Here is a 26,927-nt window from a genome sequence, read left to right on the forward strand (position 1 = left end):
TATGACGAGGGCAAAACTGCTGCGCTATTTAACATTTGCTGCGCAGTTTTGCTCTGGTTATGTTTCTACGATTAGCGCCTGATCTATTAAGACTGCTCCTGTTATCATTTGCGGAGCAAACAGCAGTATTTAAATGAGGATTTAGCGGCGCTGTTGCTTCGTCATGGAGGGATCCGGAGAGCCAGGTGGACGAAAACGTAAAATGAAGTTCGAGCCAACTGAAGTCGAAATATTAGTGGAGGAGGCAAACAAAAATCTAGCTGAGCTAGAGGGGAAGAATTTAAATATCACCAGAAGGGCTGCAATATAGTTTCATATTCAAGTTCAATTTATTTATAAGGCACACTAACAACAACCTTTAGGAACCAAGGTATTGTGCATATAAAAACATGCAAGGAACAAATAAGAAATAATAAAGGTTTAAAAGCTATAAAGAAATAATAATAATAATAATAATAATAATAATAAAAGACAGGCATGATAAAGTCTTTAAACTTATCCAGCAATTCTAATATTGCAACGCTGGATCGTCTCCACAATCCTCTTCTCTGGCATTCTAAATATATTAATATAATAGAAAAAAATGCATTATCTTAGTCGCCTTTCATGGTGTCTGTGCCTCCTCCTTAAAATTATTACTGCAGCCATTGCGCGTATACTGTTGTGCCAATTAGCACCTGCTTTTCAGAAACGCTATTTTTAGAGCAAACATAAACACCGCAAACTATTTGCGGGCTACATGAATCCCACTGCTGCGCAAACCAGATTTATTTGCATAGTCTCCTCCCACTAATGTGCACTTTCTGGCCGGAACGCCCATAATGCATATGCAGTAGCTTCAGAAACGCAAAGTGGAGAGCGGCGCAGTTTTGCCAGGATAACTGACGCAGTTCCATGTTTGCGCCTTTGATAGATAAGCTTGGGCCGATTTTAGCGGAGCAAAGCCGTCTGCACCTGTTTCAGTACACGCAAAGCGTTAATAGATCAGGGCCTTAGTGTTCTAAAACTTATAACATGAATCAGTTTAATTTTGGGTCAGGATGCAGTCAACCTTGTGTGTCAGTCGACATTTATCCAAATTCAAAATGTCTTGGTATAACAATTAAAAACAGCATAGCGAATTGTATAAATTTTTCCTACACTTACGGTACCATTAGATAATATTGTAAATCTTAATACAACTACCTGTTGTGTGAGGTTATAAAAAGAGAGATTTCAAAGCTTTTTAAAATGCTTTAATTTTGTATGCTTTGCCCTGAATTCATGCAAAATGTTTGTGTCAAATGTTCCCTCCCTAGTTTGAGTTGATTAGAAGAACATTGCTGTGGAAGTTTTCTTTCTTGCTGTTTAGATATTTTCAGATGTATTAGTTTTTATAGTCAGTTTTATCAGTTAGCAGTCAGTTAGCAATAATCTCATATACATATATATATATATATATATATATATATATATATATATATATATATATATATATATATATATATATATATATAGTGCACCATGATCAAAGTATGTAGTACAACAAGAGTGCAATGTAGTTCTGCAACACATCACATGTTGCTTCCAACAGCACAATGCTTGAGAATAATGCTGAGACAATAATGCATCAGAAGGTGCTGACAGGCCAGAGCCAATTAATAATACTCATATTGTCTTGTTGCTGGCCTGTCTATTAACACTGGGTATATGAGTGTGTTTTTATACCTCTGGATTACCACCCACTCAGTGACCTTTGGGATAGCTCTTGTGAAAGCGCAAAGGGGGGAGGGGGTATGAATATACTGTTAATGGCACTTTTGGCTTCAGTCTCCTTAGGTAGGCCTGTTGAAACGAGCCTTTCTCCCTTATTTTCACTTTTCAAGTCAGTATGAGAGACCAAGGGACAAAGAGCTTGAGATTATATCAGTTAAAAAAAAAAAAAAAAGACAGAACAAAAGGGGATTTGTAGAAAGGCTGCCACCCAGTTGGCCATGCAAACCATCAATTCTTTACTGACTAGTATTCTTTCAGGAAAGTAAATGTGGTGTTCACAGTGTACTGAACTGTAACTCTTTCACTAAAGCAAAGCTAATTAATTACACTTTGCACATAATTAACCCAAGGCACAACATTTAAGAAAACTTGCTGTGTCACTGCAGTCATCCTCTTATGGGACACTATTACTTGCCTTTCCTTCAGCTTTAAATAACACTATTGACATCATCACCTCTAATACCTGTCAGAGCATGCAGCACAGAAAGCAGTGCAGTAGATAAAGAGGAGTAATTTATGATAGGAGCTTAATTTTTATTGGTGCCGCACCCGATGGGCAATGTGACAAGAGTACTGGTGACAGAGCCGAAAAATGTGTCTGCTGCTGAAAAGATGAAAGACAGGAATTAAATATGAAAGCACATTAACATCAATGATGAGAAAAATCTGGTGGCTCTTACTGCAATGCTCATTTGAGGATGTCTAACTATTGACCGTAAAATTGGAGTTTCCAAAACTAAACTAACAAACAAAAAAGAAATCATACATATACACAACATTACTCCTTTTAAGATATTTTGCTATCATAATTAGGTGAGGACCAGACCAGAACAGCAGTATGGTGATTAGCACTGTCACCTGACTGCAAAATAGTTACTGGTGTAAAACTCGGATGGAGCTTTCCTCTGTGTAGTGGGCACACAGCTATACATGCTGGTGAGGTTTAAGTGGAGATTCTAAATTAAAAGTCCCGAATTATTTACCTTTTTTTAAAGGTTTTAGACAGTCATATGTGTCCTCATAGCCTGTGTATGAGGCCCAAAAATGACAAAATTCTGTCTCCTCTCTCACTTGCTTGTTGCACTTTTTAGAGAATGTGTGCTCTAACTGATGAGTCTGAGATCTTTCTTTTTGTGACCTCACAAAGGGAAATAACCACTATCCCTTGTAGTGGATATTGCCATTTATGTCCTCCCTCCAAATTCTTTTTGGTAATTCATCCGACCCCAATAATTCACACAACAGGCCAGCGTTTTGGAATCAAGTCATAACAGTGGTGTACGCTTCGATAATGCCTCACATTACGCCTGCAGGCCGTTTTTAGCTCTTTGACTACCTCCATAGAGGGTATCAGAGTATTAAAAACATCAACTCATGCTCATTTGTTAATATCACAGCCAAATTAAAATGAAATTAGAAAACTTTCAGGATGATAATAACATTTAGTATCAACTTTGCCAAATATATTGGGAACCAAAAGCTGGATAAATTGTAATTTCTGGGTGGTGTACAAGAGCACAAAGTCAGACCAACAACAGATCTAAACTTTATGTGAAAATGCATCTAATCTAAATCTACTTTAATGATACTAAACAAAAGAAGACAATACTGCCAATAAAAACCAAGAAAATCATTCAGTCTTTTCCTTATTAATTTCACTTTAGGCCATCAATTTCTCCGAAGATACTACTTGAATAATAACAGCTATAAATGAAAAGAAATTTGTTTGAATTTGGATCAATATTTCACAATGAAACTGAGAATGACTCTTCAAAGCAAATGGGCTGCTGTCCAAAGCAAAATTGCCAAATTTGATCTGCTAAGAAGACCTAAGTGATTCTCATTTTAATCAGGTAATAACTTATAACACATCCTTTACAACACTGTCCTGTACAAAATGGATTAATCAATGGAGAGATATTTCTCAAAGGAGTAAAAGAAAAAAAGAACAGTAGATCACAGACAGCACTGCTCGTACAAAAAAAATAGAAACAATAACTCCACAGAGTTAATAACTTATTGATAGTGCTCCAACATTCAGTTGTATAGCTGGTTTGCTATGAGAATTAATCATGTAGAACTTTGCCACAGATGTTCTACAATAAACTGCAAGGTAATATGCTTTTCTTTCATCATATTTCACATCTGAAAATCAATTGACTGATAAATTAGAATTAAATCAGCCATCCATTGCTACTAAACCTGTTTTTTCCTGCTTCATGAAAACATGTTGTAATTGGGTAATGTCACAACCCTGAGAGAAGCTGCCCAGAAACTCCCCAAATGCACTATTTTACCTAATCTGACCTCCAAACAGTTAGCCTCTGCTCAAGGCTGACATTGTGCCCAGGGCTGCTGGGTACAGGCTTCTCAGGAGGGCAGCGTGACTCCCTATCAACCTCATTTACTTTGGTCTTGCTAACGAGGAATGACAAATAAGATGAGAAAGGAAGGTGTGTGGCAGCAGCTTAACAAGTCCTGTAATTACTCATTCACGACTTTTATCTTCCCCACAGACTCTCCTATCGAACTGGACAGGACACAGCCAACTGTGACACATGCCGGAACAGCGCATGCATTATTTACAGGTTAGTGGCCATTCTTCTCAAAGACAAAATGATCCAAATGTGCCCTGTCCTTTCTCCTTGGGGGTGAGTGAACAGGTGGAATAGGGACGACAGGGAGGAAGGAAAAGGGCCACAGGATGCAAGACTAATGCGAACGCTGTTAATTACCCCATGTGACATTTACACACCACGCACCCTGTCCCTAGCTATACATCTTTGTCTGAGTCTCCAATTATCTCTTCACACCACTTCATTCACTGACAGGTGCTGAGCAGGTGTTAAGTTTGTTGGATTTAGAAACAATGTGGAGAGGATGCAGAATAAAGTAGGTGAGCACAGGGCCCAGAAAAGTTAAATTAATTACCACCAAAACATCATGAAATAACATTACTGTGTGCTGTTGCCAAGCTAACTGAAAATTCCAGCTTATACAACATGAGAATTTAGCATTTCTTTACTTTAATCTGTGGTCCTTGTGGGCTCAGTGGACATTTACTTTTTTTTTTTTTACATTTTAAGAATAAAAAGGAGGAGGGCTAGTGAGCATTTCAAAATTTTCTTTCATATCAAGATTATTTAAGGAGAACCTTAAAAAAAAAGTAGTTGTACTTGCTAGAATTTATATCTTACTCATCATGCTGTAACGATCCAATTCCTCCTCTGCACCTGCAACCCAGCTAGTTCAGAAATGTATGCATAATTCCATTCACTGCTGTTATGCAATACCCTGCTCATTAAGATGTGAAGTAGCTGATCCCCCAGTTACAAATGCAGAAGATTACACACAGAGTTATTAGGTAATAACATGATATAACTGACTGAAAGCAAAATGAAGAGAGAAAACAGACTTCTGAACATTTATGTAGTTGACAAAAATTTAGTGAGGACAGGGTGTGACAGACTTCATTTTAGTTCCTTAAGAAAGGTCTTGTGTAGATATCTATAGATATCTAAGTATCTATCTTTGGTTGGAATGCAGTTTAATATTGCTGCTACATGCACTAGAAAGAGCTGTGGTCTGTCTAGAGTGCTACCATCATGAGTTTCCTGTCATTTAATAGCTAAACATCATAAGAGTCCACTGTTTGCAGTAGTTACATTAACATTTTAAATAATTCACATATTATTTTTAATATTATTAGTTCTTGAATTTTCTTACTTTCCATCAAACTATTTTTTTTTTTTGCACAAGTTAAAAATCAACAGAGAAACAGTTGACTTAATGATTTCATTGGTAGATGTTTTTCTAGAAACAAAACTAAGTGATTTCTGAACTAAATTCAGCTAATTTTGGCTGGCTGATGAAAAGCTTGTGTTTCCTACTCAAGTCAGTGGTAGTCAGTTAACCACACAGTGAGATAAGATGTGAACAAACTTTCTCTGTGAGCTCTGATTTTACATGTAAATATAGCTTAAATTCACACATTACTGTTTGTGCTGATTTAGTTTAGATTACACTGCAGTTATCATGGGTTACCATGTCGTTTTAAGTGGACACATTTTAAAAAAGTCATGGTCATTCTGTTAACAGAAAAAGAAAAATATGTAAGAGTAGTTGGTTGTCTAGTTATACCAAAAATACAGTTTTTTCACAACACAGAGTACAGCTATAGGTGCTACAGATAACAGTAAACAGAATGCAGCCACTTACTATACATTGGCATTACGATATATTCATTATTTAAGATATTTGTAGAACGTATGTAATATTCTGATAAATATCAGTTGTATGTTTCATTACGTACTGTAAGACTGACAAAGCCAGCTCAATTCATCAAAATCTATATTTGGATATTTGTTAGGCAAATACTTTACGATGGTAAATATATTTAAGAGTTACCTGGTGATTGTTCTGGAATAAAAAAGCAATTAGCCTTTATCCTTTAATATTAATCCCTTTAATTGTTGTCAAGATAATTCACTAAGAAACATTATGTAAACCTTTGCAAAGATGATGTATCACCTGAGGACCGTGTATGTTGAATAATGTGAACCACATTAAAAGTGTTGTCTGGTTAAATCAAAGTTCATAGTCAAAGGCAATAACCCATGTTTGCTGAACTTCGGCCTCTCTGAAACAAAAGGATATTGACAGTTCTCATCAGGGCTCACTCTGTACTGATAGAACTACAAGACACAACCTTTATGTCCTTATGAGTACACAGTCTGCTTTGGTTTGCTGCTTAAAGCCTGTGGCCAATAGTCAAATGGAGCAGGAGTCAGAAAAAGGATGCTAAAGAAAGGAGCTTTAAATAATGAAAGGGGAAGAGGCTATCAATAAAACTGTTTTTAATGGTCACTGCTGTTCCGCTCAGTCTAAATGTCTCCTCTGAAGAGCCATTTAAGTAGTTTTTTTTTTTTTTTTTTTTTATCCACCATCCTCAATAACTGATAAGCCTCTGGCTAAACTTCAATCGGCTCCTGAAAATCAAGGAGCGCAGCACAGGTTTGTCCCCTCTGATGTGTGAGGTGAAGGAGGCACATCATGTGGGTGAGTGTTTTTAAACTCGTCGCACATCTCCGTGCCCAGCCGTAGGGAGAACAACACAAAACGTGCCTTACTAGCAGCTCAGTGACAGTGTGATGAGGCAAGTTGTGCTGAATTATGGCACACGATGTGAGTTACATAGAGAATTGATTTAGAGGATGGTTTGGGTACAAGATTAAAAGATGAATTTAGTAGATGAAAAGAGACCTACTGCTGAGCTCTTTCATGGTATCATTTAAGTCTATCTATATATATCTTTCTCTTTCTCTCTCTCTTGCTCATATATATAGCTATATATATATATAGATAGATAGATAGATATATATATACACACACACACAAAGTGATCATCTAATGTAAAAAAGTTAAGAAAAACTTGTAAAACAAACAGCCGATGATCTTTTTTTATCAACAGGTGTTTACTTTGGGTGATGCTGCTGTAGGACTTTTTTCACTGCTGCACAAACACACTTCAATGATAAAAGGAAAAACATGTTTTTAGTCAGATCATCAGTTTTATCAGAGTTTCTAAATCAATGTTGGCTGTTTAACTTCACTCGTCACATCTGCTGGTTTATAATAGACATTATCACCATGGAGACAGTTGGTGAGATGATGATAAATGAATTCTGAATTATGATCTAGAACATGGTAGAGATGATTTAGAAAAACATATAGAAGTACATTACATGCTGCATTTACTGACCATTGGACATCTCATGTGAACCCAAGGGAAGGTCAGTTAACACTAAATATCTGTAGCATCGGCTCGTTGATAACAGTAAAAACGGGCAAATTTCAGGCATAGTCGCAAATGGTGATTATTCATGATCAATTCGAAGCTGTGATTAATCTAATCAAGTAACAGTTCTATATATTATAAATAAGGACTGTCAAAGTTAACACAAATTTCTTTTAAGGGTGCTATTATTTTTTTTCACGCACAAATAACACACACACCGTTTGCATAGTGTCAGGAAGTGATGCAGAAATAATGTTGTTCTGAAGCAGAAATAGACAGAGTCTTTTCCGCAAAGAGTTTAGCTGAAAAGCTGTGCACGATTGTTCTCTAGAGAAGTCTAAGGTCATTTTTATCTACTGTCGATGTGAACAACCACAGTGAATCGTGTCTCAAATACCACCTGCTGTGCGAGCATACAGCTGCTCCTCCTTTAAAGACAGTCCGTGATGGATAGCACAGACAGCCCTAATATATTAAGAGATGGAGGAAAAGGAGAGATTTAACTTGTTTGATGTTTATGGTTCAGTGTATTCAACTTTCTAGTTATTTGTGTGTAGGTGTAGAAGTTTCATTACCAGTGAAGATTTGAAATCTGCTAAAGCAACTGCCAATAACACCCATACCCCCCCCCCCCCATTAATTGCCTCAAGGTGTCACAGTCAAAGCCATAGTTAGATTTCTCTCATGACTTAGCATAAGCTTATCAAACACACAATATAGCTGTTTTCAAATAGGCACTACAAAGACCAAAAATCCACATCTGTCTACTCAGACCCACCACAATCAATTGAAATGCTACAGTGTTGGAGGAAGCCCAGAAAAACAGAAACTCAATACAAAAGGATGTTCATTTTTGACAAACCTTGTCGACGTCTGGCAGGGTTTCTGCTTGATAAAGGGCAGAAATTTCCAACTGAGATGTTTGAAATGTGTTAAATTGACCTGAGTTTGTCTTTAAGAGACTCGCTTGACATGGTGAAATGTGTTGATTGGACACACAATCAAATATAGCAGTTGTATTCACAGAGGCAGGGGGATTAAATGGCAATCTAATTACTTAGATCTCCATGAAAACAACCTCTCTGGAGGTGGAGGAACACTGGATAGAAAGCAGAGCCATGATGGAATAGGCAGTATATTTGGGGAAAAATGGCTACCTATGATGTCTATTAGGATTTTTTTTTTTTTTTATTCCTCCACTGCCAGAGTCAACGAATAAAGTCTTAACATTTAGTACACTAATTTAACTGTTGAAGTTAGCCAACAAAACCTGACAAAAAAGCTGTCAAACTAAATGTGAAGTCATATCTGCAGAACTCTGACATGTTTGAGATAACATGGGACTGGAATTGAAGGAGGCACCGTTTTACAGCATTTGACCAACATGGGTCAAATAACGGTTAAGTCCTCAAGAAACAAAGTTTTGCTTTAGAGCCATTTCTGTATTTCATTTAAAATAGCAGTGTGGACTAATACAGACTGATAAGAAAAAACAGATCATTTAAAACAATTCAATTTATATTTATATTTAATGAAAAAAATGTGTTTACAGCCTTGGATTGAGCTGTTTATATGTGTTTGTACGATGGGTTATTCTACATCTAGAAGAAGAGAAGTGCTCAAAAGGAATTTGTAGTTGTAAATGCTGTTTTGTGGGAACCTTAGGAAAAGTGTATCCATATATAAGGAACTGACCTAGTTAAAAATGCACAAGTAATGATAAATATTGTTGGGTCTTCCCCATATGGATATGGAGTCTAAAGAGAGCTAATAGCTTCCTGTCATCTCTTTATTTAACTCCGCTCTTGGAGGTTCCTGCCTTCGATGACCAAAGTGGTAAAACACAGTTGTAAGATTTTCTTAGGTTGCAGTGACTGTACCCTGGTGAGTGCTCCACCTCCTTACTGTGGCTAGAATTGTGTCTCTGTGCCAGGGCCAGACCCCTAACTCCTCTGTTTATGATTAAGCTGATCTTGTGAGTGGAGTTGGCATTTGGGTCCATAAATCATCTTAACGGAGCCCAGTAAGGAGTCGCCTATGCACTATTCAATATAATCAATTTGTCCAAGAGTGTATGGCATCATCCAGTCCATCCTTAGCATAACAACGGCACCAGATCAATATGATGCTGTGGTCTGTGGGCATAGATTCAAACAGAATAAACAAGCTGCTAAGGTCTCTTGTCCTTGTCCTTCTTACTTCATTTTTTAAAACACCTTTAATTCTTTGTTTTTCTCTCAGCAACTTCCTCTATCTTACTTTGTTTCCAAACTCCTTACACCCGGCAGTGTGTGCTGAAATGAACTTGGAGGATTCAACTCTTATTACAATGTGCATGAGACTGAAAACAAAATCAGAAAGAAAGGGATGAAAAGATTATTGAAGTATATTCCATCTTTGAATCTTATTTTTTGAGAGAGAGACAAAGGTGGAGAAAGAGGAGAAGTGAAACCGTGAAAGTATGAAAGAAGTCTGACAGAACACATGAGAGAAGAACACAGAAAAGCACAAGAAGGAAATAAGAAAAAAAGAATGGCACAGAACAGCAAGACAGTTAAAATGCATTACACTAATGTGTCTTGACATATCTGTAATCTCATTTTCCACATTGCAATTATATGGGTTAGTGTGCTGATTACAAAAAATTAATTAATTAAAATAAAATAAATAAGGGGTTGTGAGTAAGGAAGTCCTCAATACTGTTTCCTAATGTTGCTTCCAGAAGTTATTTCCCATCTGTACATTTTCTCTCCATTAGCTTGCATGTCCTGCATTTAATAGTGATTATTAACTTATATCTGATAGCAAATATTCTTTAAATAACACTGTGCAATGCAAATAGATGGGGTAAAATCCAATCTATTGTGTAAAGGGGTTGAAAATCAATTAAGTATTGCTAAAGGCTGCAGACTTGATTATATTATCACATATGGATATTACTGAACAAGACTGTTCTGCCACACAACTCTGCTTGGGGAGAACATCTCTTTTTGTTAAAGTTTAATGATGTTTTCTCAACACGGGTGGTTACCATGACTACGAGAGGGATCCTCTGTAGGACAGACAGTCTTAAGGGACGGTGCGGATAGTCAAGAAAAGAACGTTCACACCTCGGAAAAGATAAGAAAACACAAAAGAAGACAGGGTAAGAATGTGTTACCAAGAGGGGATGAGAGAGCAAAATCAAGACAAAGATGCTTACAGCTGGATGGAAGTTGTGTGGTGATGAGTTGACGAGGTCGTGCAGGGTGCAGGAAAATGAACTTTTTTTCATTTTTGAATGTATACTCTTTTTATAGATCAGGAAAGCGATGAGAAAAGAGTCAGAGCGAGTCAGGGGACAGAGGTTAAAGACTGACAAGGTCCAAAGTACTTTCTTCAGTTTGTTCTGATCCAACAAGCCCGCCCGGGGGAGAGGCAGACAGGGGACAGGAAAATGCCAACAACCTTTCACTTTTCTCTTTCAGCAAAATGTGGAGTGACACAGTGAGGCCCATGACACTTTCATAAAGAGATGCTGATAACTAGGCTGCATGCAGACTAATAAATTTTTCATTACAAAGCCTTTTGAATATGTTTCAAAGATAAGATTATCTTTTTCTCTCTGCTTTTCTGGTTTTATCCCCTAGTGGAGTTATGAAAATTTTCTTCCTATTCAGTGACATTTAATTTTCCTTGCTTTGAAAGCCAAGGGCCACTTTACATCTACTTGATGATTTGCCCAGAGATAGAGAGTTGAGCAAGTTTAGTTTCACAGAAAGTCTTTTAGGCTGTGATCAAATTATTAGCTGTATGGATGATATAAGATGTTTTGAGTATTAAACAAGAGGTTGTTCAAATATGTATGCAGTTGACCTTTGACAGGGTTAAAAATTTTATTCTGATTATTTGCCATTTAGTTTGTGAATCAATAAGTCTTAAAAAGGTGTTACTAAGGGACACAATAACCTCAGATTTAATTGAAAGCAGCAAATTGTGACGTTATTTCAGCAAATGTATCTGAAGATCCAAAAGAACCAAAGAAAATGTTCACAACATTTGCTGTCTTACAAGTACATTCAGGTATGTTTACCCACGGATTTTATTAAAATAAATAACCTTCGGAAACTATTTTACAGGGGCACCCTGCTGCATCAAGATTATTGTCTGATTCAGAGATACACAAACAAGCCTCGATGCCTATTTTCCCTACGTTCTAATATGATAACGACTGTGTGTGTTTGTGTGTGTGCAGTAAACGCAGATTGATTTTTTTGTTCTCCTATGGTTGGATCATTGTGCATATTTGTAAAGCTGTTGATTCTTCCTCAGATACCTAATGAAGACATAACAGACCAAATACTAATCAATAAATAAAGAAGTAGGAAAGACAGCTTTACAATACAATATCAATTCATCTTGTGCTTTATAAAGCCTAAACAAAGGCGTCTAAACCAGCATTAAAATGACTGCAGCTGAATGATGATTTCCAACCTCACATCAAACACACGACATCAAGCCAGCCGAGATGTGTCGACGGTGTGTAAACGTGGCAGATGAGGAATGTAGGCGCATTTCATAAACGTGATGCTTCGTACAGAAATTTAGGGGCATAAATAACGTTTCTGCGTTTGAACTCAGATGACAGAATGAACCTTTATCTTTCTAAAAGCGCTTTCTTGGCGTTTATGTTCGACTGAGCAAAGAAGAAGGGACTGACAAAGGTTGAGCCACAGATTCAAGCTTGTCATGACTCGTGTTCAGTTTTGTTTGAGCCATTAATTCAAGACTGTTGCAAATGTTTTATGACTGGTCACTGCTGTAGAAAAGTAACCAATCTGTAATAAGATCTGTCCAGATCTGCAGGTGAAGAAAGTGAAGCACTTTGGAGCTAAAATGCACTGATAATACCCTTTCAGTTGCTCTGGGGGCGACCCAGGGCTCTATGGCATGTTATTGATGACAAGACAGTTCAAATTTAACCAAAATAGCCTTAGCAGTATTAAGAGGCTCAAAGCAAAGAGCAGAGAAAATCCTGCCTCTGCTCTGGTGTATATATGCATCTATGTGTCTGTGGGTATATTTACACCCCCGTATGTGAATGAAAGAGAAGCCCACACAAAATTACACTGCATTAAAATACTACACTTCTCAAAAATCCCTAAAAATGGTAATGGGATCAGGTTCTTTGTGCCTTGACACAGTGTAAACCGAAGGTTTTTTTTAAGAGATTTAAAAGGCTCAATGAAATGCTCATCTGACTGCTTCATCAGTGACAGCTCACTGTTACTATGCTTTGCCACAAACAGTCATTGATAACAGAAGTTTTTGAAGATGCTATTTAAGCTGCAAAAGATGGTTAATTTTGCAGTCTTTTGTTAGATTTTGTTTTTCTCTTTCGAAGATATGATTCATGTCTCATGAGCATGGACATTGTGTAGTAACTCCCTAAGTCCTGATTACAGTAAAAAATAGATGAGAGATGGAATCAGACTGCTTATGCAAGAAAAGAAAAGTGAGCCAATGAAGCAATATTACAGTCTTCAATGCACCTGCTAGATCCCTACTGAAGAATGTTGAATGAGTTATGTGTCAGATTTAGTGGAATTTGAGTGAAGTGAGGTGATATAGTTGAGGTGACATGATGTTACAGTAGTAGCTGTGCCTTAATATTTATTTCTGTCTTTAATGACCTGCACCACAGTCTGTTTACAATGCATCAAACAGATTGGGGCAAACTTTGACATGCATGCACTTCTACACAGTATTCATTAAACATGCAATCAAATTTGCATGCGCACAAACAAAATAAGAGCTTTTACACCGACATGGGTTTATACCAATGTAATTAACAACCAATGATTTGTTGATAAAAGCTGCTGTGTTCTTGGCCCAATGAAAAGGTCTGAGTCAAATGTAAAGTGCTGAAAGTGTAGTTGAGAACACAGCATTTGCTCGAGTCATCCTCAAACACCCACATGTGTCATCAAACTGTTTTATGAAAATAATAACATATGCATTGTATTTAAAATGAAAGCATGAAGTCTGTAGCTATCTTGCAGCTTTGTCTGTCTGTCAGACTCACTGCCAGCCTGACTCATGTAGTGACTAAAGACAGCTTTAGCAGATTAAGGTCCCTACACTTGCCACAGCTAAGGCTGTAATCGAGTTTAACTTAGCAGAACCTTTTGTTCAAATTTGTACACCTGGCAGATTACAATGACAGCTGATGCGTGCCAAAAGGAAAAAAAATAAGGTCACATACTCGAATGTTTTGTTGGACCACCTTAGCTAAGCCAGCTTTGATAACAGCAAGCATTTACTGTGGCATTGTTTCGCTGTACTTCTGCAATGTCACAAGATTTATTTACATCTAGTGTTGCATTAAAACCACTACACAAAGCCTACTCCAGTACATCTGAAAGATTCTCAGTGGGGTTCAGGTCTGTGTTGGCCAATCCCTGTGTGAAAATGATGTCTCGTGTTCCCTGAACCACTCTTTCACAATCTGAGCCTGATGAATCCTGACATTATTTTCTTGCAATATGCCTATGCCATCAGGAAAGACAAAGTCCATTGATAGAATAACCTAGTCAATTATTATATTCAGGTAGTCAGCTGACCTCATTTTTTGCGTTGCCAAACCTAGACTTGACAAACTGCAGCAACCCCATGTTTCAGAGGCTGTTGGTGCAGATTGGCTGCCACATTTCCTTGAGTCTGCACCAGGGCAGCTGTGGCGACACATACAACTTCCCATCACCAGTGTGTGAATGGGAATGAATAATGGATTGAACCTAAAGCACTTTGGGAGCCTTAAAAAGTGCTATTTAATCTCATGAATGAGGTTTTTACATTGTGGTACTTGTAGATCAGTGAATGCAGTCTGGATGATAATTACACCACCACTCAGCAGTTAAAAGCTGTGTAAAATTCAAAACAATAATAATCATTCTGGAAGTTGCATAAAACTTTGTGCAAAAGCACCAATTTCAATTAGACACCCCTGGATTAAATATGCTCTCTAAAGCAACCTAATTGATAATATGAGTGATTGCATTGTATTGTACCTGAAGAGGATGGTGTTAATACCTGCATGCAGGATGGGAAGTGCAGAGCTGATTGTTTGTCTCTGTTTCATTGCTGCAGTGTGGAACTGGACTTCAAGCTGCAGGAGGACAAGCTACAACCACTGATGAAGAGGCTTTGTCCTACAGACGATGCCCACTTCGCCCCCCTGCCTTACCCCCAGGAGGCCTTCACCTCCACCCCAAAACGAAAGTCCAAAGCTGACTCCAAGAAGCACGCTCGCTGGAAACTTTGGTTCCTGTGAGAACACGGAGCCATCTCCAACTTCTGCTTTCAATGCAAAGGATTTAAGTGTTATCCATATTTTTTTGGTTTATCCATCATCTTCTGTTAAATTGGATCCTCTTTTTTAGACCTGGTAACCGATTTTAATGGAGAACTCGACATGTGGATACTCGCAGATGACAGGATGTGTAATGGGAATGTGGATACCATGGACAATTCTAAATGCCATGATAACCAAAAATGGATTCAGTCTTATTTTTAACTTATTTCTTTAAAGTCGGTGTGAAAAAACACCGGTGAGACGTTTTTTGGAGATCAGCAAGGTGAGGAGAAAAATTTTATTTGCTGCTGTCTCTTTGCATATATTTTTATAGTTGATTTGAGTGGGATCCTGTTCTGAGATGACGCTTCAGTGTCTCACATTTCTATTCACCAGTTGGAACTTTTTTCTCCATAAACAGCATATCACTGTACGGCAAAGCACAATTAACACTGTTCAGGATACAAGTTCTGCAGAATAATCAAAAAGACCTATTTTGAGTATTAACTCACTCATGTAGATCACTCACTAACCATTACAGATTGAGGACTTTCATACTGATCAAAAGAAGAGGTCTAAAGGACAAACTGTCAGAGATGTTTATTGGAGTTTGATGATAAATCTTCTTTCCATTACTAAAATGTCTCCCTGAATCATCTGACTTTGAAGAATGAATAAATAACACTTATTTTCTTAATAACATTTGCAAAATTAAACAATGTACTTTTTTCTATATGAATATACATCTATAAACATTTACTTTAAGGTTAAAAGAAATATACTTATTTGAAGGGGCCTGTGCAGTAAAAAAAAAAAAGTTTATAGGAGGTATGTAATTTTGTTTTTTTGTTTACTTTCATGCATCATTTGTAGTTTGTATTGGTCTCACAATGCATATAGTCATTGAAAAAGAGGGCATCCATGCAGGTAAACTTTTATCAAGGAGTCAAGAAACATATGTGCCATGGAGTATTAGGGTTACATGATAAAGCAAAACAAAGACGAAGGTCTGACCACTGAGAAGGGTTAAAATGTCTGGAATAAAGTTAAATTTGGAAATAAAGTTGGCACATAGTTTAAAGTAGAACTGCTGAGAGTAAATCCACCATTTAAAGATGAAAGAGAATCCGTCGTAATGTTTAAATTACAACACCAAACCCTTAAAATACATATAAACATGTCCATTCAATCGAAATAGTTTAAAATTAAATCTCTTAAAGCAGCACTATTGAGGGCATTAGCCACAACAGTACAATAATCTCTTAAAGAGAAAGAAAGAGGCTACAAAAATGCCCACAAAGTTGCAGAATCAGGTATATTATGGTGAATAGCTTGATTCCCCCACAGTGCATGCATGCTGCCAAAAGCAGTGGTCAAATAAAATGGCCAGGATTAAATAACGCTACAATCATAGTTTGAATTACGGCGCATATAAATTAAATCAATCCAACATTAGTTTCATACACTTATGACACTTCTACAAAATACCTTGTGAAAAAAAACTTAAATTGTTATATTCAGACCATGTCGAAATATCAGGCAAATTATTTTTCTTTTAGTTCAGAAACACAGTGTGCTAATAAGAATTCATATTTAAGAGATTGTGCAGAAAAGTGCATCTGTGCTGAGGGAGAAACCAAAGTTCTACAAGCTAGATAGAGGGAAATGGACATATACAAATGGATAAATGGTTGCACCTGTGTGCAGCACAGAAATAATATGATGCCTCACACGAAGCAGTCAGGCAATTGATCAAGTTAAGATTTTTTTTTCTTCTATTATCCAGGTATGGAGCTCAGGTGGGCAGGCAGGGTCTGATACATATGCATTACCCAAGCCAGGAAACGTACCGTGGCGTATGCATTCTTATAGTAAGCTGAAGCAAGGCAGTATTGCCATAGGCTGTCCTTAAAATGGTTTCAATGGTTGGTTATATGAATAGTAGCATATAGTTGCATCACTTCATTAACTCGCTTCTACATCCCATCTATGTATAAATATTGTTGATAGTCAACAGGACTTTACTCCAAGCATTTTAGCGTTATTCCCCAAAAAGGCTTTCAACTATATTTGCAACAGGCTTTATTCTTGACTTTCTTTTTTATTCTTCCAATGTTATTATATTGGTTCAAACCCTAATACTCCTTTGTACACATGTGAAAGATAACAGAAGAATCAGTGTGATTGTATTGCTGCAGCTATTCTGCGCTAGCCACTAAAACCAAGCCTGAAAAACTGAATGTGCCACCTCTGATCACAACCAGGGCTTCTACAGTGCAGGGGGGGGGGGGGGGGGGTGCCTGTAGCCTTGCATGCTTTTTAAAACCCTTGAATATTGCAGTACATTTTTAAGCTTTTCAAGAAACATTTTTTAGAGACGGACAGGTTTTGTTTTTCATTACCATTACATGCTCCTGCTAGTTGCTAAGCATCTGTTATCACTGTAAAGTAAAAACTCTTGTAGTAACTCCACACAGGGTTCAAAGACTATGTACAGCTAAAACACTACAAGCTTTTACTATATAAAATACATGTTGCATAACATCAAACAGGCTAATACTGTTTTATGAAGGGGACAGCAGCCAATAAGAAAAGAATTTAGTTAACAACTCCTGCAGGAGCATAAAGACAAAGCCACTTTGAAAGCCAAAAACACTGCCCCAAATGACAGGAAACATGCCAAAGTGGTGTGAAGGGAATAAATTAAATAACAACACCTAACGGATTACTAGTCATCACTGGTTTGATCATCACATGCTTCAACATGCTGCACTCTGTGATTACTTGTAATTCTCATTTTCACCTCTGTACATACCAGGTTGGTTTCTTTCAGTAGTTACACTGTAGCATCAAGAGAGAATTAGATGTTTATCTGTACCTTAAAGAAGTGCAATTGATTTATTATGTGCAATACTGTCTTTTATACAGTTTTTTTTAAAGAAATAATAAAGCCATTTAATATTAAAAATACTGAGAAATAAAAACGAAACATCTACAGAGCTCTCAAAATTTGAAGTAGACTGAGTTTTATTTGCAGAAGCAGCCAAGCAGAAAAACACAAATTTAACTATCAGCTTGTAGCATTCTTACAAAAAAAGTAATTATATATATATATATATATATATATATATATATATATATATATATATATATATATATATATATATATATATATATGTATATGTATATATGAGAGATTATGAAAGTAGCAAAATACACATAAAATCATATTTCCTTTTTTTTGATGTACCAAGACTGACAGCATAGTGTGTCAGAAAAATAAAATCAACCTGTCTTTCAACCCTTTTCTAAACCAAAGCCCAAAGAATCTTTGCTGTCGAAGTCAAAGCAATAATTTGGTCGGTAATATAACAAAGTGAAACCAGAACTACAAGCAAGCTAGCGAGGACGCTTTGAGCAAATGCCTCAGAGATGCAGAGACATCCTCGAATCATCCTCCTCACACACGTAGCAAGGCTGTCTCCATAGGGCTTCCTTTGAGTGGACATTTACAGCAAAGTGTGAAGGTGGTACAAACACGACATCTAGTGCAGCTTAACATCTTGTTTTCTTTTAAACATACTCCTTTGAGGTTTGAACGTGTCACACATTGACATGCAAGTCAAAGTGGTTTATATTCAGTTTTAACAATGGCCACACACTTTCCACAAGTTGTAGCAGGCTCAAAACAAAAATAAATAAATAAATAATATTAATAATAATGTACCCAAAAAAAGTGCTAAGTCAAAGTTTCAGCTAAAGTGAGGAGAGGAGAGGTGCAGCGAGTGATAAGTACATGTTTGAGGCATTATGATGCACTGCCATATCTCACTATGCTTCTTTTCTGAAAGAGCTCTGCAGCAGTCTGGCCAGCATGAGGGGAGGAGGAGGAGGAAAACAGACTGAAATATGCATTATTCAAATATAAATATTTAGACAGAAAAAGGTATAAACACATCAAGGCAGAAAGTGATACAAACAGGGAGGGCTTCTGATCTGAACAAGTGTAATTGATATGGCAGTGTTGCAATACACCATTCGGTCAGTGAGTGCATGCAGCAAAGTAAAAGCTCTAACCCCCTATAGCTGGTCAGCCCCTCACTGTCAATCAATAACAGAGTCCTTCCTCTGCAGCTTTTCACTCCATTCCTTTTGTACACTGCAGGGAAATCATCAGGATAACACCAAAGGACTGCATCCAACTACTACTACTACTACTACATGTAGTACATGTAGAACATGTTTCTGGGTTATCTTTAAATTTGTTTAAAAAAATCTCTCATCTGCTATTTTAGGTGGACTCCATAACAAGTTATAAAATGGCCAGCATGGCTCACATAACAATTATAAACATGCAGGTTCATTGCATGAGTTTTGTTGGAACATGAAATGCAGAGCACACAAATTTCTTCCATTTCTAGCTTCCTATTCATGTGCATCTGCAGGGCTCATCCAGGCATAGAGCAAAGAAAATGTAATTCAGGAGCATAAAGGTAGAACTTAGTGAATTTCAGCAGGACCGGCAGACATGTTTCAGCTATTATCCTGATGTAATAGTATCAGGAAAGACTCATTTCAACCTGCATGTGAGGGTAGGCATGAATACAAAGATACAGGCTGCTATCATGTCCAGTGAAGCGGATGTGTGATGAAGCTGTGTCTTAGTCGCTAACAGCTGTAGCACTGCAGTAACAACAAGCACCGAAACCAAAGTCGTTGCTGCGAACATTCTCATCAACATTCTGCGTCCACCACCGCCAGGAGAAAGGAGAGTAGAAAGTTAATGCATAAATCTAAATGTAAGAGGCTGCCACTCAGAGGAACAAGGTCACTGGTTGGCTATGGTGCTGTGTGAGCAGACGCGCTGTGTGCCTGCAGAGCAGGCAGCAGCACCCAGAGGCAGTAACACACCTCTGATGCGAATGCCATGACCCTTCCAGTAGCACTAACTGGGTCACACAGCATGTAAAAGTGATCAGTCTCATTGATCATTAAATTTACATTTGTGGCTCCACTTCAAATGCAGCGTATGTCCCAAGTCTTGTATTATGTAGCGTTTGAGCCATAAGTTTGATGTGACCTATAACCCCCACTAAGTAAAAAAATGTTTCGCACATTGATGCAAAATATTATTCGGATACATAAAATGTCAAATCAGTCAAGTGCAATGAACAGCTAGCTGCAGAGGCAGCAGGTGACAAAAGGTAGAGGTCAGAGTGGACAAAAAAAACCAAGCTGTGTATAGGGCAGCTGCAGCATTTGTATACAAAGTAGATAATTTCAATGAGGGCCACAGGGGGTCATGGTGGAGTAGTTTCATTAACTGGAAAGGACGCCGGTCTTCTTCAGTGCCGTTCAGCAGCGGCTCCTGGCAGCAGGGAGCACCATTTCACCTACACCACAGGGAAACACTGAAATAGATGCACTTTGTATAACACAGCAGAGAGGAGACATGCATGCAGTGCCTTCTTCTCGACAGCCTTTTAGAGGAAATAGTAGGCAAGTTCCATATCTGTGATACATGATCAAAACAAAGCTACTGCAGAGAAACATATCGGTGGGAGAATTGCAGGAGCTGAAAAGGCAGCTGATGTGATTTTTTTATGAAATAGATTTACTGAGTCACAGTAACGTTTCTAAATTCACCCTGCAAGCTTTTTAACCTGACCCAAACAGGACAATACAGTCGGACTCTGACATAACAATGAATAAATTGCAGAATTACAGTGGAAGACAGTGAGTAGGAGTCCAACAATCCCTCCAAGCATCTGACAAGAAGAGGGGGGCGGCAGGGCAGCATCAGCTCAACTCACAGCTTCATTAGCTTTATATTTTTCAGTGTGATGCACAGTAGCATCATGTTACAAAACAGAGGGCTTCCCATCTTTAAAACTAGCTTGGTGCATTGCTGGTAAGTCTTTACACAAACAGTTAGACAGAAAGCTGAATTATCTACTGGATATATGCAACCTAAAAAGTAAAAATGCTTTTAATTGAGAGAAGAGAAAACCAGATGGCAAAAGAGGACACAAAATTAATGCTGCTGATGTACTGTAACACTGCAACACCACACACACACAAGATGATCACTGTAACACAACTCTGTGCTTTACAGAGATACTTGCTGCTTGTGCAGCACAGTTACTTTGTTTAAATAAGTAGTAATTAGAGAAGGTGTGTGTGTGTGTGTGTGTGTGTGTGTGTGTGTGTGTGTGTGTGTGTGTGTGTGTGTGTGTGTATATACCCTTAAAATACAACCACAACCAGCAGTTACATCAGTAACAGTCAAAGCCAAATGACTCTCCATATTCCTGTTCATATTTCTAGTCCAGAGACTTCATCACTTAGCTATATTAAAACAACCTGAAAGGTAGCTCTCTGAAGAGTATTTCATCACCAGTCCTTGTTTATAAATTGCATTTACAATTCAAAGTCAGCATAACACAAGCTGCATGCAGCTCTTGCAAAGACAATGATTAACACGATGAAACAGGCTGAGCCAAACACACAAATGTAAATACTTTTACCTTAAAAAGATCAAAGGGCATTTGCTCATCGTTACGGACTTATGAAAATCTGTCATAGCTGTGATACAAATTTGAGCCAGAAGGCTCAAATATTTACACCATGAATGATAAGCGCATTAACTGCTATCATGCTCCATCTGAGAGTGATTGGAAGAAGGATGCTGATGGCAGGAGCAGGGGGATACAATGATTAGATTACAGCACATCAGATGCATAACTAATAAGTCACTAATAAGTGAGGATGAGACACACAAATAAGAAAACCATAGATTTAAAGAAATGAAGCTGCAAAAGCACAAATACATACACACACTAAGACAGGGTGGAGAAAGATATGAAGAAATCAACATTACTATTCAGTTTTAGGAATGTGAATCTGCCAAAGTAGACCTCATCTTTACTGATAGTTTGGGATTGTAATAGGGGTTGTAGTGGGTTTGTGGGAGTTTATATCATCGTGGATTATAGATTTCTAAAGTTGAGAGTGTGTATATGTTTATGCATGTGTGTGTGTGTGTAAATGAAAAAAAAAAGAAACTGGTATGAGCTATGGTTACACTACTGATGTGAGGGAATCAGACAAACTCACGATGTGAGGAGAGTCACGGCCCATGGAGATAACTGTCCGGTTAACTGTCCTCAGCAGCTTCTCCATGATGATTTGCACATGCCGCTGAGTGGGACCCTGAGGAAAAAAAAAAAAATGAAACAAAGAAACAGATGTATACAGATAACACATAAAGTAGGGAGAAAGACTGTAACACCAGTAAAAGAATAAACAGTCTTGAAAATGGAACCAATCTTTGACATCGAGGCTACTGATAAATTAATAACTGCTGGTATCACGTTTTGTACATCAAATATTCGCTGAGTCACTGGAAGATGTCAGTGCAAACTACTGTCATAATCTATACCAAAAAAAAAAGCCCTGAGATTGGAAATCTGGACAAATGTGTGAATTATGTAATTAAAATGAAAAACAATTTATGAATGCTGCTTAAGATCTTCGTGTGGAATTCCAGTAGTTGCTAAAAATTATTAATGAACTTGCAAAATTTTCCTTTATAATAAATTTAGCTTTCTTCACATGGATGTTGCTAAAGTTAAAATTGTTTATTATCACTCATACTGAGACGGAACATAGCTGAGAGTTCTTTAACAATTTTAGTTTGTTTTTGTTCTTGATAACTGATTTTTCTAAAATTCTAATAATTCCCAAAAAGGAGTGAGATTTTGAAACAATCTCAGAAAAAGGAATACCAATAAAAAAGACAGAAATCATATAAGTAGTGGATTAGTTTGCACAAATATGAAATAATACAGGGATGTATACACGTATGTGCTTTTCCTTTCTTTAACTTAACAGTCTGAACACTTCCATTTTAAATCTTATTCTACCACAGAAGAGATTATAAAAATGTTCTTTCTTTGTCCAGGTGAGCTTCTGCAAATGCTAGGTAAGCTTTGTGTGCCTGTATCAGAGGAGTGATTTCTCCTTTGTCGGCGTCTGTGGAAACCAGCATTGTGCATTGTCCGATGGAGTGTCTGCATTCCAATTCATCAGGACTACATCAAGAATCTGGTAGAAAAAACATCAGGCAATCTGCAGAACAACTTACCCCTGCACAGTATTCAGTCTTCCAGCAATACAATGACCTGGAACATGCAGGCAGTATGTTCAAGAAAGGATAACAGAGGATAATAACATTTTAGCCCAGCTTGAGTTCAGACTTGAATCCTATTAGGAATTTGTGACAGTGAGTGGGTACGTGGTTTCCATATCCTGCTGCCTTTTGGGTGAGCTTTACCAAGGCTTCCCACACATGGGTGTATAATCAGCCTGTGAAAATTATAGAGGTGTGTGTAATGGCAGACTCTCTGTAAAATCTCCTTAAAACAAGCATCCATGTTGTTCTTTTACCCCTCATCTTTTTTTTTTTTTTTTTTTTTTTTCCTGGTAGGATTTTTCTGAATGAAGATTGTTCCGTGTGCACACTCAGTCCAAGGAAACAAATACTTGGAAGCAGAGGAACCATGTGGACATAGGTGGACTGGTGAATATGAGCTCCAGCAGATGTGAAAACAGGGAAGTCCCTTTAAAAATCAGAGCAATGAAAGGAGACCTTCTGACCTAGAAGAGAAATAGGCATTCATAGTGTATGATGTACACTCACCCGCCACTTTATTAGGTACACCCGTTCAATTGCTTAACGCAAATTGTTAATCCGCTAATCACATGGCCGCAACTCATTGCATTTCTGTATGTAGACATGGTCAAGACAACTTGCTGAAGTTCAAACCTAGCTTTAGAATGGGGAAGAACGGGAATATAAGTGGCTTGAACATGGCGTGGTTGTTGGTGCCAGACGGGCTGGTCTGTGTATTTTAAACAACTGACCTTGGATTTTCATGCAAACAATCTGTAGTTTACAGAAAATGGTGTGGAATGGTGTGGCAGTTGTCCAGATGAAAATGTCAGAAGTCAGAGGAGAATGGACAGACTGGCTGGAGATGATAGAAAGCCAACAGTAACTCAAATAACTACTGGTTGCAGTAAAGGCATGCAAAACACCATCTCTAAACAACCTTCAGGCAGATGGACTACAGCAGCCGAAGACCACACTGGATGTCACTCCTATCCACTAAGAACAAGAACTGTGCTAAATTCACACAGGATCACCACAATTAAACAGGAGAAAATTGGAAAAACATCCTCTGGTCTAATGAGTCTCCATTTCAGTTTTCAACATGAAAGCAAGGAGCTAGTGAGGGTATATTAATCAAGTCCAAAGGTTTCTATTTTAACTTTGGTTCAAGGCCTAAGTTTCTGCAAAATTTGACAAACTTCCTCGGAAGTTAAGAGGGTTTCTGCAACTGTTTGACAAGTATTTATTATGTTCTTAAACCTTGTAGTGCTCTGATGCCTTTTGTATAATTTTCACATAAATCTTAGATTTTATAAGTTAGTGAATCTTTCAACTGGTTTTAAATCTCTGGAAATGTTTGATGCAGTCTAAAATGGTCTACTTTAGGAAGGAAGAGATGTGGCAATGGCAGCCTTTGGACTCAGTGGGACCAGTTTTTTTTATCAGTTCGTCTTAGTGAGTTTAGGTCTGTTTCTTTCTGCCTGTGGAGGGAATCATCTTAGCAGTTTGAGTTTTGCAGCATCTCCCAAAACTTTTAATAATTCACACGACTCTGTGTGGCTGAAGTGAGTCAGTGTATATGTCGGCATACTTCCACATATTCACAGAGGAGAAATAGACAAAAATATCCTGCGAGATTTTCTTACCTATCCTGTTCCACTTATTACTGTACCACCTGCGACAGTGTGGCTGGTATTGTTTTCATCTTGTGAGTCTGTGCGTCATGCATCGTGCTGGAGACACATACTACAGCAGGAACTACCATAAGGCTGTTTTGGGTGCTGTGACAGGTGTTTATATGTCTGTGTTAGAGAGTTAGAGTCACAACCGTGTACAACACAGTCACAGAACTCAGTGATGGATGTGGTCCGAGAACTCGGCAGCATTGCAGCCTGTGTGATCCTGTCTCAAAATAGCCCTCAGCTTGTGTGTTGGTAAGCCTGGGACTGCTTTGGTTTTGTTGATGTGGATGACAGATATATGAGAGAGAGAGCAAGACTCTGAAAAGAAGCAGCAATCTAACAGACAGTGAGAAAGGTAGTGTAAAACCCAGAGCAAATGGGAGAGGTGGATAATCCCTGGTAGAGTGGAGTGTAGGAGGTCGGACTATGGTGATCAATGACAAGAGTCTGAGAGGGCCTTGGGGAGGACATCAGGAGTGTGGGTATGGCAGAGGATGAAACACACTCACATAACAGCATAATGTTTGTGTGTGTGTGTGTGTGTGTGGTTTATCATTTGAGCATGCAAGATTCAAGGTTGATGCCTGTTTTTAAAGGACGAGCACTCAAGTATAAAAATGTGCTGCATATCTGTGATTTGTTACTGTAAATGGAATATTTGGAGGATTTGAACTAATCAATGCTTTGATGGCATCACCTTTGTGACCTTTGAACTTGTCATGCACATTTTTTTATTATGTTTGGGCTCTATAATAACTAGTAATAATACTAGTAACAATTATTTCACATTCTGAAATAAGACAAAGGTAACATACCACCAAGCCTGTAACAATAAATGTTAATCATCATTTTAGCCACTTCTGTTGGGCTTACTGCCGCTGATTATCCTGTTCATAGAGAACATGAAGCGTTGAAGATGGCTTCCAGCATTTTAAAACGATTTACTGAGCGAAAAACAACTTAGTCAGTTAGTCAATTAACTCTGCCATAAAACAGTCTCCATTCAGACCTTGTACGTAGGGCCATAAACCAGATTTAGAATGACACACTGATTAGTGACGATTTAGGGAAAAAAAACTGTAGAAATGTGATTTTAAAAAAATCTACTTGTGTTTTTCCCAGAGAAAAAAATAAAAATACATAATGCTGGAGAGTCTTGCTTCTTACCACATCCTTTCTGTAAAGCACCTCTAGGATGTCACTGAGCAGCTGGCAGCAGGCCTTCAGCTCCTCTCGCTTCTCCAGGTGGAACTTCAGCTGCTCCGTCATCAGCGGAAGGAGGATCTCACGGCAATCTGCAGGGACATGACAAATAAACACGTTTACTAAAGCACTAAACACACCGAGTAGATGATGCATCGCACAAAGCAGCACAGCATATGTTCAAGGTGCACTAACTGCTTATAAATGACTTTCTCTAATCTCAGAGGACTAAACTAAAACAATGTCATCAATACGTGCTTTTGTTTTAAAAGAAACAGTTGCTGTATGAAAGCATCACTATTAGAGCAAAGACCTAATAAGAGGTATTAGCATTTCAAGCCAATCACCTCTTAAAATATTAGATCAGGAAAAATAAAATTACTACACAGCATCCAACACTCAAAACCTCAGCAATTAGCTTTGGCATGAAAAATCAAGACGTAATTGGCCAAACAAATTTCTCTCCAGTAGTATCTAGTGTTGCAGAGCCCTGAATCAACGCAAATCTTAAGTTTTCCTTAAGAAGCATGAAATAAGCTGGCTAACTGCTTGGCATTTTGGACACAGGAAACATCAGTGAAATGCCAGAATTCCTTATAGTTTTAAGCTTGTGCCAATCAGTTAATCAAAGTACAGTTTATACTTATAAATGTCTGTTAAACCTTATAGAATATATAAACACCAGTGAATAAATGTAAAAATAAAGGGTTTTTAGTCAATAAAGCTGATTCGGAGTTTAAACTATGACCACAGATAATGTATACACAAAGTAAAACATTACAGAATGCAATGATTGCAAAACTGATATTTGAGTAAAGAAAGAACAAAGACACTGAATCTACGGCTGGAATTAAGGTATTAGTATTTGAAAATTTTATGATTGGATTTGATTCCAGTGACACATTTCTAAGAACCCCCCTCCCTCCATAAAAGCTTTCTTTGTGTAGATATGAAATTTCACAAAACCAAACTGTATAGATGTAG

General features: G+C 37.7%; 2 protein-coding genes across 3 annotated transcripts in view; one reads left to right on the forward strand and one right to left on the reverse strand.

The window, feature by feature from the left end:
- The window catches only part of LOC121632285 (inhibitory synaptic factor 2A), a 35,214-nt gene extending 19,627 nt beyond the window's left edge, over nucleotides 1–15,587 (forward strand). The window contains exons 3-4 of the mRNA XM_041973614.1: nucleotides 4,272–4,343; nucleotides 14,681–15,587. Of these exons, the coding sequence (XP_041829548.1) occupies nucleotides 4,272–4,343; nucleotides 14,681–14,864 (256 nt within the window). The 3' untranslated portion in view covers nucleotides 14,865–15,587. The remainder of the gene's footprint in view (nucleotides 1–4,271; nucleotides 4,344–14,680) is intronic.
- dock1 (dedicator of cytokinesis 1) overlaps nucleotides 1–26,927 on the reverse strand; it is a 200,865-nt gene that overhangs the window by 94,165 nt on the left and 79,773 nt on the right. For both annotated transcript variants that reach the window (XM_041973613.1, XM_041973612.1), the window contains exons 26-27: nucleotides 25,908–26,035; nucleotides 22,002–22,097 (exon numbers count right to left, since the gene is read on the reverse strand). In XM_041973613.1, the coding sequence (XP_041829547.1) occupies nucleotides 22,002–22,097; nucleotides 25,908–26,035 (224 nt within the window). The remainder of the gene's footprint in view (nucleotides 1–22,001; nucleotides 22,098–25,907; nucleotides 26,036–26,927) is intronic.

The sequence above is a fragment of the Melanotaenia boesemani genome, chromosome 21, assembly GCF_017639745.1.
Source record: "Melanotaenia boesemani isolate fMelBoe1 chromosome 21, fMelBoe1.pri, whole genome shotgun sequence".
In the NCBI taxonomy this organism is placed as follows: Eukaryota; Metazoa; Chordata; class Actinopteri; order Atheriniformes; family Melanotaeniidae; genus Melanotaenia; species Melanotaenia boesemani.